The following is a 16,504-nucleotide window of genomic DNA, read 5'->3' as shown; positions in this document are numbered from 1 at the left end:
TTTTTAGCCTGAACAGCCTTCCATAGTGTTGTTAGCCTTGTTATTAATGAAGAAAAAAGTAAAACAAAATAGTTTGAAAAAGAATAAACGTGAGGAAGAAGAGGACTTAATCTTCAATTGTCTTCCTCTGGTATAATTTTATCTCATGAATTTCCGTATTGTTTTAGAGATGTTAGTTTTAACATATTTAATATACAAATGGTTACAATTCAATTAGAAATAAATCTGTGAGGAGGAAAAAACGATGTTAATCAATGACCAAAATTATTTCCCTTTTTCCAGCTAACATAGGAGACAACTTGCATCATCTTTCAGACTTATTCAACTATCATTGGCAAAATTTAATATTGCCATTTTTGCTAAGGCAGTGATGTTGGAATCACTTTAACCCTTTACTACTCAGATTATTCTGTCAAGTGCAATGCTTACTTGTTCATATTGTTTTGAATGAATCATATCTTATATTGTAGCTTCTTGAAGGTGTGTGGCATTAGTGGTTAGAGTTTTGCACTCAGGATCACTAGATTGAGGGTTTGATTCTTAGACTTAGTAGCATGTCGTGTTCTTCAGCAAGGAGCTTCATTTCATGTTGCTCCAGTCCACTCAGCTGTAAATGTGTAACCTTGCAGTAGATTAACCTCCTGATCAGGGCTAATGTTGGCCTGCTTGGGGTGGCATCATTTGAAAGCTAAAACAATGCAAAGCATATTGTGACCAGTGATGTTTAACAACATCCAATAATCTGGTTGATCATGTGACCATGTGATATTGTAGCTTTAAGATTTTGATGTTGTGATTGTTTATTTTCTGAATGATATTGTAGGTTAGTTGTGAGAGGCTGGACCTGGCTTGTTTGAATATAAAACAGGTAGAATATTTTGGCTGGAGATGGTCAGTTAAAATGCTAGGTACCCATTCAGGCATACTGTCATTGTTAAAGAATAAAATTTGTGTAAGCAAATACACACTCCACTCTCACTACCTCCATCCACTACAAACACACTGACTCACACTCCTACCTTAACTTCTCCTACCCTACATACACCAAACTCTCTGTCCTCTACTCCCAATTCCTCCATCTGCGCAGGCTCTGCAGTGACAACCATAACTTTGAGACTCAGTCTCAACTCATGGTTCACCACTTCATCCTACATGGATATCCCCTCACCACTATCCACACTACCCTTGCCAGGGCACGATCTGTGGTGGACCGTGCCTCTACTCTTTCTCCCCACACCCGCCCTGCTGTTGCCCGTCTCCTGTTTCCCCTCACTTTCCACCCCTCCAACGCACCATTCTCCAAGCCTTCTGGCGATTCCAGTCTGACCCCTCCACCTCATACACCTTCCCCAACCTACCCCCTCCCTCCCTCAAACGAGCCCATAACCTGTGTGACCTCCTGGTTCACAGTTTCTTCCCTAACTCTACCTCTTAGCCTGGCTCATTTCCCTGCTCCCACTCATGCTGTTGCACCTGCTCCTACTTCTCCAACACCACCATCCTCACAGGTACCCACCATCGATTCTATCACATCACTGAGTCCTTTACCTGCACTTGTAGTAATGTAATTTACTGCATCTCCTGCTCTCCCTGTCCTTCCCCTGTACATTGGTCAAACGGGACGCCACTTGGCTAACTGGTTCACGGAGCACCTCTGAGACATCAGACTCGGCAATGATACCCCAGTCTTGCGCCATTTCTGCTCTACCAGTCATTCGCTACAACGTCTGTTTGTGTCTGAATTGTCTTTGCATAGGGGCCATCCGGACTCCTACCTTTGCCATGAATAAGAATTGATCTTCTCTCTTTGCTCTTTTGTGCCACATCGGCTCAACTCACCTCCTCTCTTCATCTGACACCAACCTCACCCCCTCTCTTCATTTGATACCAACCCCGCACCACTCCAAACACACTAGCACTGACCACTTCCCAGCACCCACACTACACGCCATCATCCACACACCTCCACACAATCTTCAATAACATCACTGCACATACCACTATAAGAGCATCCACATACACTGTTTAACTCAGTATATATACCACACACCATCATGCACACTCACACACACTTACAAACACATAATACCTGAAGACAATATATACTCACACAAGCACATATACTTGAATACAGGCTATATATACATTCACACACAACACATATTAACACACGCAACATACATAGAGAAAAATAACTTTCACCTACATATATACCCCATACACATGCACATTGTTGGTCACAGACACACACGCGTGCACACATCAACTACTACACACAACACACACGTTACACATGCACATTTATCAGTCACACACACATGCATGAGCACTTTCTCTTGTTGGGATCACTTGCACTTTATTATCTCTCACACACACACACACACACACACACACGTATGCGCACCTTCTCTTGTTGGGATCACTAGCATTTTATTATCTCCCTTTCATTCGACCTCTTTTTTTATTATTATCTCCCTTTCTTTCAATCACTTTTTCCCCAATCATTTGCCATGCTGGACTGCTGAAATCTACAAGTTTTTTTTCACTCTCTCCTTGTTTATTTTCTCTTATTCCTTTCTGTTGAAGAGCATAGGCTCGAAATGTAAACTTTTTCATTTTTCCCGATTGTCAAACTAATACTCTTGCTTGTTGTTCATACACCTGTCTTCGTCTTTTGTTTTTCTATAAATTTCAACTATATATATATATATATATATATATATATATATATATATATATAGTGTGTGTGTGTATGTCTTTAGACAAATAGATAGACACCTATACATGTTCATGTTTTAATAATAATTACAATGGTAAATGAATTAAATTGTATTGTTTATTTCTTTTATTCTCTTTTTTTCTATTTTTCAGTTTTCACTATGTTTGCTTTGTCAGAATATCTCATTGTTGCGACGAACATTTGGTTCCATTACAACTGGATGAGTAGTGATTTATCTAACACTTTATGGATAAACATTTCACTTGAAGACAGAAAACACTACTTACCTATCTAACAAGATTTTCAAAAATATTTTTACTGGAACAAATAAGCTGAGAGGCAAGGTTGCAATTCACAAGGTGATACTTTAGATAAAACAGTTTAAGGAAGCGCAAAAGTCTTTCAATGATCTCAAATCATTGCTTATGGAATGCAATATAAATGTGCTAAACAATTAAGCAGACTCCAAGGAAACAGGATTGGTCTGTGTTAGCAAGACTTGTTACTATACAGTAATATCAATAGAGTACAGTTAACTTGCTGTGGGGAGTGACAATCGATGGTTCAGATAGAGTTCTTCTTCAGTGCAATTTACCATTTTCTTTTCTTTTTCTTTTTTTTTCTTTTTCTTTTTGCAACTTAGAGGATGTCAAATTCTGCTGTGTTTTTTAAATTTCACTCTTGTCAACCTTTCCCTGAAAAAGACTTTGTCCAAAATATTGGATTTTCCACTGTTCATAGGTTGATCACATACTATTTTTGTTGATTTTACTGAATAAACATACATGCATACAAGCATACACATATATGTATGTACATGTGTGTGTGTATATATATATTATGTGTATGTATGTGTGTGCATATATATATATATATATATATATATATATATATATATAAAATCAAACACACATACACAATGTGTGTGTGTTAGTTCAAAATACAGCTGCCTGACAAACTAACAACACACATACCTTGTGTGCATTCAACTTTGTTTATATAGCTCAAGCTGCTTCTAATTCATGTAAGACAGAATATATATATATATATATATATATATATAAAGAGAGAGAAAAAGAATGTAAAGAGTCTAGGTAAATATTTTTTAATGAAACTACTGTAAAGATTTTAAGATGAATATCTCTGAAAAAATTCCAAAGACTTGTAAATAATATTTTGCTCAAAGGAAATATTTCCTACAAGAGTTCACCAAAATATTGGTGATACTATATTGATATTTATTGAAAATGTATTCTTATAAGTTTTGAATGTTTTGGGTCCAGATTTTGTCTTTCCTCTTTCTTTGCTTAGATGTTCTTCATTTAAGATATTGGAAAAGATTTTTATGGTATTGATCAGCTGAGTATGAACAGTTCCTTTTTGCCCTTAGTTATGTCAAAGTTTGGAATCAATAAGTATTGATAAGCTGTCAAAAGAAATAATATTCTTGACCAGCTTTTATTTATCGCTGGCAAGTGAAAAAATGTCTACAAATATTAAAATTTGTGTTTGCAAATGTCTGTAAGACAGAATAATAATGGTAGTAATTGGTAGATTTCAAGAAGATGGCTCCAAGAAGAAGAAAAAGAAAAATGACCACCTCAGAAAACATGATGATACAAAGGTTTCTTGACGGAGAATTAAGGTATTTATCCTTGTTCTATAATGCTACATAATATCCCTTAGTTTAACAAGTACACAATGAATGGAGTTGAAATTAATAGTTTTAAGATGTTTTTTTTTAAGTTGTGGAATTACAGAGAGAATACTTTTAGTTATGTCACTGTGTGTTCTGAGTTCAAATACCCAAAAGATTCACTTTACCTTTCATCCATCCAGAATTTGTCACATTGAAGTTGATTTAATTGACTCAGCCTATCACCAACATTTCTGCTTATTATTGTTGTTGTTATTATTATCATTTGATGAAAACTCTCAGCTTATTTTGCTGGGTATGATGGAAAGTGTCAGCTGTCCACTGCCAGCAGACTAAGGTGACACTTGTTTACTGGTCATGCTGCAAGAACCCTGCAAAGAATTCTTGCAGTTCCAAGCAATGCTGGTTTTTGTAGGTCTTCTGTCTTTACATTTGTACCAATCTTTTTGAGCCATGTTGGTAACTGAGTGCTGATACTTCCAAGTGCACCGATTACTATTGGTATCACGTCTACTCTCCTCATTGACCACAACCTTTGTACTTCCCTCTTCAAATCATTGTAGTTGTTCAGTTTTTCTTCTTTCGCTTTGATGCTGTTGTCACCAGGACATGCTATGTCGATTTTCATGCAGGTTCTTTCTTTTTTATTCACCACGACAGTGTCTGGTTTCCAATGTCTGGTCAGGTGATTTCACTGAATCATTGCATCCCACAGGATTTTGCAATCTTCATTTTCGGTGACTCCTTCTGGGGTTTGCTCATACCACATCTTAGCTCTTTGTAGGCCGTAATTTCCTTAGAGCTCCCAATGGATTATTCTTGCCACATTGTCATGTCATCTTTTGTAATTGTATTGTACCAGTTTCAGGCATTCGCTAATGGTGTGCCATACTGTTTCATCCCTCTCACCACACATTCTGCATTTGTCTATTTTGGTAGTGTTGTTGATTATGCACTCACATGATTAGTACTTAATGCTTCTTCTTGTGCTGCACATATAAGTGCTTCTGTCTCTACCTTCAGGTCACTACTCCTCATCCATAGCCACCAGTCTTCTGCATCTGTCAGTATTTGGGTGTCTTTGGTCAATCTTATTGTTAACTTGTAGGCCAAGAGACTTTTTAAATTTCTGACTAAGCTTCATAACTGAAGCTTGCTTGGAATCTTCATGCTTCAATGCAGGTCGTAAGAGCACATCACTTGTTGTACTAGGTACGTTTCAAGGTCTATTATTGCTGGTTTGAAGGATTATGTGAACTGTATCAGGCTTCTTCCACCTATTTTTCTTGGGAGATAAATCTTGTCTACATCTGATTTTGGGTGGTGCATTTGGTACCTTGTAAAGATTTTACAGATCTTTCCGTCCATATTTTGCATGTCAGTGAAACTCCACTTAATGATACCAAAGCTATATGTGGTTACTGGAATTGCCAAAGAATTGGTTGCATTAATTCTGTTAGCAGCATTTAATTCTGAGTTTAGGACCATTCTTACCCTTCGATAGCGTTCCTTGCAGATTTTCTTTTTCATTCTAGAATGCTGGATACCATCAGCTTCATTGGTTTCCAGATATTTGTACACTTCAGAATCGTCTAGGTTTCGAATAACTGTGGTGGTATCAAGTTTTATGTTTTCTGCCTTTATGAACTTCCCTGTCTTGAAAGTAGCCATTGCATATTTATCAAGTCCGAATTCCATACCTATATCAGAGCTGAATTCTTTGACAATATTCAGGAGCTCTTCTAAATCTTTGTTGTTTTTGGCAAACAGTTTTAGATCATCCATATAGAGTAGATGATTGATTTTCTGATCAAAGATCTTATACCCTCTCTTAACATTATTCAGTTGCATGGATAGAGGGAAAAGCACGAGGCAGAATAGTAATAGTGATAATGAGTCACCTTGTAAGATACCTCAGATGATATTGATGTCTGGTGAGGTGGTATATCCTTGTGTATGGTTTAAAATGAGGGTGGTTCTCCATGAATTCATGATTACATTTAAAAAGTTCACAATTGTTGGAGCTATCTTGTAAATTTCCAGGGTCTTGATGATCCATGCATGGAGGACACCATCAAAAGCCTTCTTGTAATCTATCGAAGCCGTGATAAGGTTTCTGTGTTTGTATTTGCAATTTTCAATTACCGTATTGTTGTCATATTTGGCTTTTACTTTGTATTTAAACAAGTTAACTCCAAGTTTCATTCAGAGAACTCGAGAGACAATTAGAAGTTCAAGTTGGTATTATGATTATATTTTTGGTTTTGCACAGAGTATTATTCTAGAGAATGTCTGTCAAAACATAAGAAAATTAAAAGTTTGTTTTAAAAATAACTTGATGATAAGATGATAGTGTGATCTTAAGATGACAGTAAAAGGTGTTTGGTATTATGTACATTTAAAAGTACTTTTGATAATGTTTACAGATTAAAATGTTTTTGGAATCGCATGGATAATATTTTTCATACGATATGAACAATTCATATGAGCACTATTTTTTTATATTTCCTTACAGCTTCTTGTAGGTAGGAATTAATCTTGGGCTGCTATGAGAAACCCTTCTGTTTCTGATTTTAAGCCAGAAGGTGCTAACCATTGATGGTTAAGGGCTTTGTCAACATCAGCATTATTTGTTCACTTTGAGTATTTACCATTGAGAGGTATTTCTTGTTATTTATCAGTGCAAATATCTAAGGCAGCAGTTTTAGCAAGGGTTTTCATGCATTTGGCTTTTTCTGCGCTTGTTTCCAGTACAACTAATTCTGGAACTTGCTGTATTTGGAATTCACTTGCATATTTCATTGCTTGTTTTGTTATTGAGTTTTCTTGTTTTTGTGCTTTAAGACAAGTTTTATCCAATCATCAGAATTTTTCAGATGAATGTTTAAGCCAATTGTGGCAATCTTCAGTGTCAATTGTAAGAGTTATAAAAGTCCATGGCTACCCTCTTTTCTTGGCAAGTAAAGTCGTTATACATCTGCCTTAGAGTCGTGTATTCTATTCATAGTCAACAATTTTCAAATTTTTCTATCAAGCTCACAGATTCCACTCATTGACCAGTTAATAATAGTGAAACTGTAAGTTACAACCAGTATGGCTAAAGTATTAGTCACTTCAGTTCTGTTTCTTGCATTTAGATCTGTCTTGAGTATTGCCCTTATCCTGCGATAACATTCTTTTCTGATCTTTTCCCTCATCATTGAATGTTTGATTCCATCACTTTCATATACCCCTAACTATTTGTAATCCTCTGGTTCTAACTCCTTTATAACATTCTGTCGGTCAAGTTTGACATTAGATGTTTCTACCATTTTCCCTCTTATAAAGGTAGCTTTTGTGCTCTTATCAAGGCCAAATTCCATTCTGATGTCATCACTAAACTGTTTTACAATTGCTAGTAAGCCCTGTAGTTTCTGGTCATTTTTTACAAAGAGCTTTAAATCATCCATGTAAAAGAGATGATTTATAGTTTTATCAAAACTTTTATAGCCACATTGTCTGAAGAAATCAATCCAGTTGTCCTACCTCTGTCAGAACGTAAACAGCCACTAGTCTGAAAGCATCCCAGTCATTACTGTTCGCATCCAGGACCACCGACTTACTCTCTGGATCCAGGAAGATGGTCCTTATCTTGATATTCAGACCCTTCCAGAACAATATTGCAGTCCCACCCACCATTCCTGGTTGACATGGATATAAGTAAATCTCATATCCACTGAAAATGAGCATGAAAGCTTGATTGTAAAGTCTGATCTCACTGACAGCCACAACATTTATGCCCACTAACCTGAGGTCATTGAGTAGGTGGCCCTGTTACCAAGGTGACTGCCAGGTTACATGATTTCATACTTCCTATTCTGAACATGGCCGTGTTAAACAGTAGGAAAGAAGAACAGAGGATAGAGCTACTTAGAGAGTGATCTTATGAGGGAGGGGAGATAGATGTTCTGTCCCTCTGGTTAGATGTGAGTGTTTCCATGAACGGTTCTTTATAAAGTCTTGTTAATGTTTTTTCTGAAATTCTCTACTCCATCAGGCACTTGTTTTTTATGGGGTTATATGAAGGTGTACAAGAGGTTTCTAGATCCGAAACTTCTTGGGATGCAGTGAACCACTGTGGCACCATTCCATTGATTGTTGCTTGATCTGGGGATCAGGATGATGAAGTCAAGTTTCATCCATGGTGACTAAACGAGCCATAAAATCAGCCTCTCATTCTGCAAACTGGTCCAAAATCGCCCTTGTTGTTGTCACTGTGATGCACTTCTGATCTGCATTCAGGCATTTTGGCACCCATTTTGCAGAAAGCTTTCTCAGGTCCACAATGTTGTGGACAATGTGGTCAACTCTTTCGCGGAAAATCCCCAGAGTCTCAGCTATGACTTTAACTGAAATCCGGCACTCCTCAAGAATCATGATGTGCACAGCATTAGCTTTGTCTTCTGTGGTCATGGAAGTTGGCTGTCCTGACTGAGGTTCATCTATGACTTCAAAATGACCAGTCCGATATCTTGACACCCAGATTTTCACTGTGGAGTAAGATGAGCAGCCATCCTTCAAGACCTCTTTTATCATGCCATGGATTTCTGCTGCTCCTTTGCCTCACAAGAAACTTCATGACTGCACATGCTTCAATTTTACCAAAATCCACTGTAGGAGCTACCATCATGTGTTAAATCTGCAAAAAAGAGAAAGATATATTGTATACCATTGTGATTTTTTGCTTATCTTTTCCTAAATAGTTATCTTTTCCTAAATAGTTGTCGTACTCCCCTGTAAAGGTAACAGTTCTACCTTTTGCGATACCAGGAACTTTTCAGTACCCCCTTGTATGTGTTATTTGTATGATTTTTATGTATGTTAGTGTATTGTTTGTTGATGCGATGAAATTGCTCTGAGTGATGCCTGAGTGATTGTGTATGTGTTCCTTTAGTGCTTTGTTGTGTTTATGGCAGTGAAATTTGTGACACTTTTGTTGTTGTTTTTGATTTGTGGGCATGATTGTATTTGCTAGTCTTTGTGCTGGTGGCTGTGTCTATGGTGATGATGGTGTTGGAAGTGTTGGTGGTGGTGTTGGTATGTTGCTGTTGAGAAGTTCTGTCTGTTGGGTCTGCCTGCTTTTTTTGTTGGCATGTTTGTGTTTTTTTGTTCATTATCTGTTGCTATTCTTCCTCATCACTTTCACCACACTACATGGGGTCGTATTTGGTGGGGTGGGGGGAATGTCTTGGAGGTCATTGCTTTCTGCTTTGTTGTTATTATTGAGTGGGTGGGTGGGTGGTGGGCTTTCAGTTAATGTTGCTGTTTCTGTTGTTGTAGCAGCATTCTGCCATTGATATTGCTCCTGATTTTCTTTGTGTTGTTGCTGCTGTGATGGTGGTGATGGCAGAAGTAGTGAACATGTTTCTTTCTTTTTTATTTTGGGCAAAAAACCTTAAGGTACCTTGTGTCACCACACAAGTTACTCCTCAGCTTTCTACCTTCATTGGCCATATATTGTTGTGAGTATCTGGTAGATTGATTAGGTCTAGTACTATTTCCATGACCTGATTATCAGCCTGAATGAGCATTTCTAAGTCTTGACCTGACCAGTTCTGTTTCTGCAGCCTCTGCATTTGCAGAATTCTGGTTTTCTGTTATGTATCAAAGAGAACTGCTGCCACCAACTAACACATGGTGATTTTTGGGAGGATGTCAACTCTTTTGATTTTGACAACTCTTTGGTCAAGATAGACTGGCATGGTCACCTGTTCTTCACTTTTCAGCATTGTCATTGAGTGTTTTATTGCCTCTTTCAGCAGGGAATCTAACTTCTACCATACTATACTTTCTTTCCCTGGCGACACAACATTTAATACCTAGCTTAGTTTTAGACATTTTCTCTACCTTTTTATGTTGCTTGTTCTAATGTCTTTGTTTTCATACTAATTGTTCTATAAGTAATTGTTTTTGACTTTGTCTCCTGTTGGATGGAGAATGGGATAGTTAAATTTATGTCTTCCTTGTTCCATCAACATGTGTTTTGCCTTTTTTAACCTGTCCACCTAGATAGTAATTTCTTCATGCATTTGATGGAAATTTTAGTAAAGGCAGTGATGGGTGAATTGTCTGTTGCATCTTCTTTCTTGTGGTGGCAGCAGTAGAAGTGGAAAATGATGGTGTGTTGGTCAGACAGTTTAAAATTTTTATGTCATTTTCATGTTTGTTGTTTACATAGAGGTTCTTATTGATTTCATTTTCTTCCTCATTTGCCTTGTCATCACTGTTGTTGGTTTTGTCATTGTTTCAGTTGGCACTGGCTGTGACAGTTATGGTGGTGCTGGTTTGAGCCAACAATGTGAAAACTGTATCAAAATTTTCTCTTTCTTTTATCTCATTGTTTGTCAAAGAATTTGATGCCATGATTTGTTTCAAATATTGTTGGTTTGAAAATGAAAAGCCATTTCAGATCCCAAAGGGTTGAAATTGAATGGAGCTAACTTCGGGGACTTATTATGTGCATAATAGATTCCCCTTTCTCATTACAAACTCTGCACTTGGCACTTTTCACGGATTTATCTATTTTGGCCTTAATGATATTCGTCTGAAATGAATGGCTTTGAGCAGCCATTATGAGTCTTGTTTCTTACTTAAGATCTCCATTCTTCAGCCATAGCCAAGACTTGTATGTTGTGATGTCCTGTATTTGTCTGAGATGCTAACCGTGTAGTTCTTTTCCCCAGGTATTTCTTTCTCACTCCTGTTCTCTTCTTTTCTTGTATTCTGTTGCTGTCCCACAACTTCTTTCTCCTCTTCTCTGGCAGCTGAAATCAATCTTTCAGGGTTGCTTCTCACATACTCTTGTATATCTCATTTTGCCATCTTTACTCAATCTTCTATTGATTTCAGACCTCTCCCCATCTCTTTCCATTGTAGGTATAACCTATTGGCACTGTCTCTGAGATGTGGTAACTTGTATATGGACATTGTCTTTCTGGTTTTACAATCTATGCTTCTTAGTTCTTCTATAGTCCAGTTTAGGAAATCAGCAGAATATCTTATCGCTATTAAAAACTGGTATGGTCGACGGATTCATACTGCTGGAAATTTGTAGCAAAAATGATGGTTAACACGGGAAAGAAAGTGGATTCAGGTGCCAAACTGGTAGAGATGACATGCTGTGTTAAAATAACTGATTGGTATTCAAAAATTCTCGGGCGGAGAGATACCAACAAGCCACTAGTTATATAAGCCGCTTAAACATAAGAAAAGCTGGGTATAGCATTAAACAAGTTGAAATTCCCTTTGTATGAGACAAGAGTGTGAAGAAAATATTTCTACACCAAAACAAGAGTTAAATGCTGTATCTCCTGCAAAAATTTGAAGGTAGAAGATTCTTCAGACAAAAGCAGAAAGTTCTTGAGACGGGGTCACCAATTTTTAGCAGGGAGACCAAACTGATAGTTTGGTTACTCGCTGAAATAAACATTAAAAATCAAAAGGAGAAAATAAACAGCTTTGCAAGTTTAATTCAATGTTTATTGAACAAGAGAGGTGCGAAATTTAAGAAGCGGCTTGTTAGAATATACATGTCTGTGAGGAAACATAAACAAGAATAGCAAAAATCTACTATGCCAAAAGAACTGGTAATACATACATTATAAGTGTTCTATGAAGAGAACATAAGATTGCTGCATATTCAACATGAATGTGAAATAAAAGAAAAGGAAAAAGAATATTTAATCAAGCAGTTTTGTGTAAATATGATGAAATTCTTCTGTCATATTATTCATCCCTCCAGGGTGTTATGTTAATGACTAACAAGCATATTTCTTCTCATGTATTTTGAGAACTGAAAGTGTAGCAGATTCAGAATATTTTCTGAGAATATGCACTTTCAAGTCTTTTTCAAAATTGCAGTCATTTGATGCCAAATGTTTGGCAAGTTCTCTCGAACAACTGTTATTGTGTCTGACGTCATATCTGTGCCCATTGAATCTTGTTTTATTGTTCTGTTGAACAACCAACATGAATCAAGTTGTGTTTGGTGCATTCTGCTACATACACCAAATAGGAATGTCCCACCTTCCACGTAAATCATATCATTTCTATTATGATTTGTGATGGAATTGACTTCACTCATGTTGTTGCACAATGAACAGTGCTTTCCTCTTTTGTGGCTGTTTTTCAAGGTACAGCATGCAGAAACTCCAATGTTAGTTTTCTTGGAGTCAGAAGTAGAAGCTAATAGTTCTCTTATATTTTATATAATATTTTTATTTCCTCTAAAGGCAACAATAGGTGGCTGAGGAAATATATGTTTGAAACGAGGATATTTTTCTGCAACATGCTGGTAACTTTCATGTAACACTTTTGAAATGCCAGCAAAATTTCGGTGCCAGTTAATCAGTAAAGGAATTTTGTCACATTTTGTACTTTGTTTGCTAAAATTATGTGTGAAAGTTTGACTTTCCTTGTTAATCTTAGCTATGTCATTTTCAATTTCTTTTAATTGTGATTCACTGTAAGCGCACTTGACATAATGGTGTACAAAAGCATTTGCTTGTTTCCAGTAATCTCCTGTATCAGTACAAGTCCGTTTTATCCTCAAAACTTGGGATTTCGGATTTGACTGGATTATATGATGTGGATGATTGGAGTGGCAGTAGAGGTAAATGCAGGATAATGTGGGCTTGGAAAATAACTCTGTCACTATTCTGCTTCCAGAAAACTTAACTTTTGTGTCCAAAAATTCAAGAGCAGTTAGGTCAATCTTTTTAAAATATTGTTATTATTATTAATTTATAAAGACTATTGCAACTCTTCATGAGATTAAATAGACAATAAGAAGAATGCAGTGCAATTTGTAATAGACTGTTTCTTTAATGGTTTGAACAATATTTCAACAGGTTGGCTGTCTTCTTCAGGTTGGCTGTCAAAATGTAAAACCTCAGAAACACATAAATTCAACATATAAATGAAGAAATCCTGCATTTCTATTTTGATAGAATGACATCATCAGTTTTCACTTTTATAACTGGTAAAAAGAAGAAAGAAAAAATAGAAAAAAAAACATAATTAGTTGAACAGTTTTGTGCAAATGTGATGAAATTCACCCATCATTTTATTCATTCATCCAGGGTATGACGTTAGTAATTCACAAATATATTTGTCATCTTGCATTTGAAGGACTGAAAGTGTAGTAGAGTCAGAGTATTTTCCAAGAATGTGCACTTTCAGGTGTTCCTCAAAATTGCAGCCATTTGATGTAAAATGTTTGGCAAGTTCTCTCGAACTACTGTTATTGTGCTTGACATCCTATCTGTGCCCATTGAATCTTTTGTTTAATTAGTTTGTTGTACAACCAACATAAATCAAGTTATGTTTCGTGCATTCTGCTGTGTATACCAAATGGGAATCTTTACATGTCTCATTTTCTGTTTAAATCATAACATTTCTGTTATGATTTGTGATGGAATTAACTTGACTCATGTTGTTGCACAATGAACAGGGCTTACCTCTCTTGCAGCTGTTTATCAAGGTGCAGCATTCAGAAACTCCAATGGTAGTGGTTAATATTTCTCTTATCTTTTTATTGCATCTAAAGGCTATAATAGGTAGGTGGCTGAGGGAATATTTTTTTGAAATGATATTTTTCTGCAATATGCTGGTGACTTTCATGTAACATTTTTGAAATGCTAGTGAAATTTTGATGCCAGTTAATCACTAAAGGAATTCTGTCATAAATTTTACTTTGGTTGCTAAAGCGATGCATGTATAGCTTTAGTTAAGCTATACACAAAAAAATCAACGGAGAACCAGAGTGTGTTGGTGGAAGATTGATTTAGTTAAACACATGAGGGCAACAGTCATCAGTCAACTCGTGCTTCATAGAAGTCCTGCCTAACTGGAAGTCTGCTTTTCTGCAGACCAGTTCCCTAGCTAGCATGCAGCGAAGTTCCTGTCTACAGTTTGTCCATCATAAATCCTTGGGCAGTACCCTACATATATAACTGGGCTGAGAAGTCCTGTATGTGCAGAATAGAATTGCAGCTGGGCATCATGTCTGCGTTGAGATGGTGGTAATCTCCACAAGGTTGCCCACCTTCTTTGGCTTTCAGTGCCACATGCAGGGGCGATGACCAGAGACTTGATTGGCAAACTATGCCTAACGCCTCCATACTGTCAAACTTGGCCTTTGCAACAGCAAGTTTGTCTGGTGATAAATGACATGCACGGCTGTGCACTGGGGGGGGGGGATGTGGTGTGTCACTCTGTGGCAGACTGTAGGTTTGGAGAATGTCAGGGTAGTGAGATTGGGGTGACTCGTAAGAAGATTCGAGAATTTGTTCTCAGTCTGAGAGGCAGTTGCTATGCAGGAGGCAGCATGTGCAGATGTTGCAAGAGACACAGAAGGGCATGTGTTGCTGTTGATGAGTCGTCTCCCCTTCAAATCAACCAGTAGCAAGTGCGCTCGAAGACAGTCTGCCCCAATAATGGGCTGATGGACATCAGCGATGGTGAATGCCTGCGTATTTTTGTGAGCTGATGTTGGGAGAAAAGATGTGGAAACCATACACCTCAATTGTGGAGCCATTGGCAGCCATTAAGAGTTGGCTTCACTTTCCATAATGGAGGTCCTTTGCTGACACTGGGATCATACTGACTTCTGCTCCTGTGCTGATTAGAGATCTATGTCTGGAGCTCCCGTCTACAGATCGTCTGTCATAAATCTTTGGGCAGGACCCGACATATAAATCCTTGGACAGTACCCTACACATAGAAATTTGACTTTCCTTGCTAATCTTAGCTGTGTCATTTGCAATTTCCTTTAGTCATGGTGTAATCATATTTGACATAGTGGTGTACAAAAGCATTTGCATGTTACCAGTAATCCTCTGCCTCAGTTCAAATCTGTTTTGTCCTCAAAAATTGTGCTTTTGGATTTTGACCTAATTATATTATGTAGAAGATCCAAGTGGCAGTGAAGGTAAATGTGGGATGATGGGGCTTGCAAAATAACTTCCTGCTAGTTTTTGAAAAACTAGACATAAATTTTATATTGAACTTAAAAGCCACAGTTTTTAGCGTAACAGTCACAGAAATGCAAGAAGTTAACTAAACTGTGCTGTGATCCTTCCCAGATGAAAAAGATGTCATTAATGAACTATAACCAGGATATTGGTTCATGACCATGCAGTGATTTGAATGTCATCATTGTGTCTTGAATTTTGTCATGAAGACAGGGAAATTAACTGCCATGGGGTATCCATTGGCACAACCCCTCATCTGGTGGTAAAGTTTTTGTCCAAACTTCATTGTTTTACTTTGTAACACAAACTTAAATAACTTACAGAGAAAATTAGATGGAATACTTTTGTTTGACTGTTTTTCAAAAGCATTCATGCATGTTTCCACCCCTCTTCATGGTCAATATTGGGGTATAGTGAAGAAATATCCTTGGTTACCAAAAAACAGTTTTCGACACTTTTTTGATGCATAGAAAGGTTGTTAATTTTGGACACAAAATCAAAAGTATCCCAAATATAGGAACTTGATCTTTTTGCTACAGGGAGTAGAAAGTCATCCAGCCACTCTGAAATTTTGGCTGTACAACATTCATATCTGCTGCAAATTAGGTGCATTGGAGAGAATTTTTCGAACTTTTTGTGTATTTTGCGGGGACCATAAAATACAGGTGTTGTTTTGTTCTGACCGTAAAATTCTGGGTTCAATCTTTTTTATGAAATTGTTTTCCTCCATTTCCAGAATTACAGGGTAGGGCAGAAAGGACTGATGTTTTTGAAAAATTCACAAAATCATTAATCTTAGCTGCAAACAAATTTTATTGACATCAATGTGTTCATATTGAATTAGCATTTGTTAAAATCAACTGTGGAAAAGAACACATCTGTCATGTGTTGTCCATTTTCATTGATGCATTTCTGAAATATTTCTTGGAAGTTGGTCTCCACTCTCACCAGCATTACTCTGTCGATTTGGGCATCTTCCACATGAATAGCTTCTTTCAAATTGTCTAATATATGGGGCTCAAAAAATAATCGTACATGGACAACTCAGGAAACCGAGGGGGGAGAGGAGCAAGGAATGTCAGCAAACCTGGAAATGAGGCAGTCACCGAAGAGAGG

The 16,504-nt window shown here is 37.2% G+C and overlaps 2 protein-coding genes across 2 annotated transcripts in view; one reads left to right on the top strand and one right to left on the bottom strand.

Annotated features, from left to right (window-relative positions):
* LOC106877874 (acyltransferase PGAP2) overlaps positions 1–3,424 on the top strand; it is a 58,473-nt gene extending 55,049 nt beyond the window's left edge. Inside the window, exon 5 of the mRNA XM_089361629.1 lies at positions 2,872–3,424. Coding sequence (XP_089217755.1) covers positions 2,872–3,014 — 143 coding nt within the window. The 3' untranslated portion in view covers positions 3,015–3,424. The remainder of the gene's footprint in view (positions 1–2,871) is intronic.
* Positions 3,425–5,624: 2,200 nt separating this feature from the next.
* Positions 5,625–6,161, bottom strand: LOC149132874 (uncharacterized). Its single transcript, XM_089361307.1, has one exon. The coding sequence runs from the start codon at positions 6,159–6,161 to the stop codon at positions 5,625–5,627; it is 537 nt and encodes a 178-aa protein (XP_089217433.1).
* Between the last annotated feature and the right edge of the window lie 10,343 nt (positions 6,162–16,504).

Source organism: Octopus bimaculoides, chromosome 13 (assembly GCF_046866305.1).
Source record: "Octopus bimaculoides isolate indiv1 chromosome 13, ASM4686630v1, whole genome shotgun sequence".
Lineage (NCBI taxonomy): Eukaryota > Metazoa > Mollusca > Cephalopoda > Octopoda > Octopodidae > Octopus > Octopus bimaculoides.
The sequence above is the reverse complement of the archived record's forward strand: the minus strand, read 5'-3'. Positions and strand labels throughout refer to the sequence as shown.

What these genes read in the sequence shown, in the direction of transcription:
- LOC149132874 (XM_089361307.1), bottom strand. Translation starts at nt 6,161, where the DNA reads ATGGATGATCTAAAACTGTTTGCCAAAAACAACAAAGATTTAGAAGAG.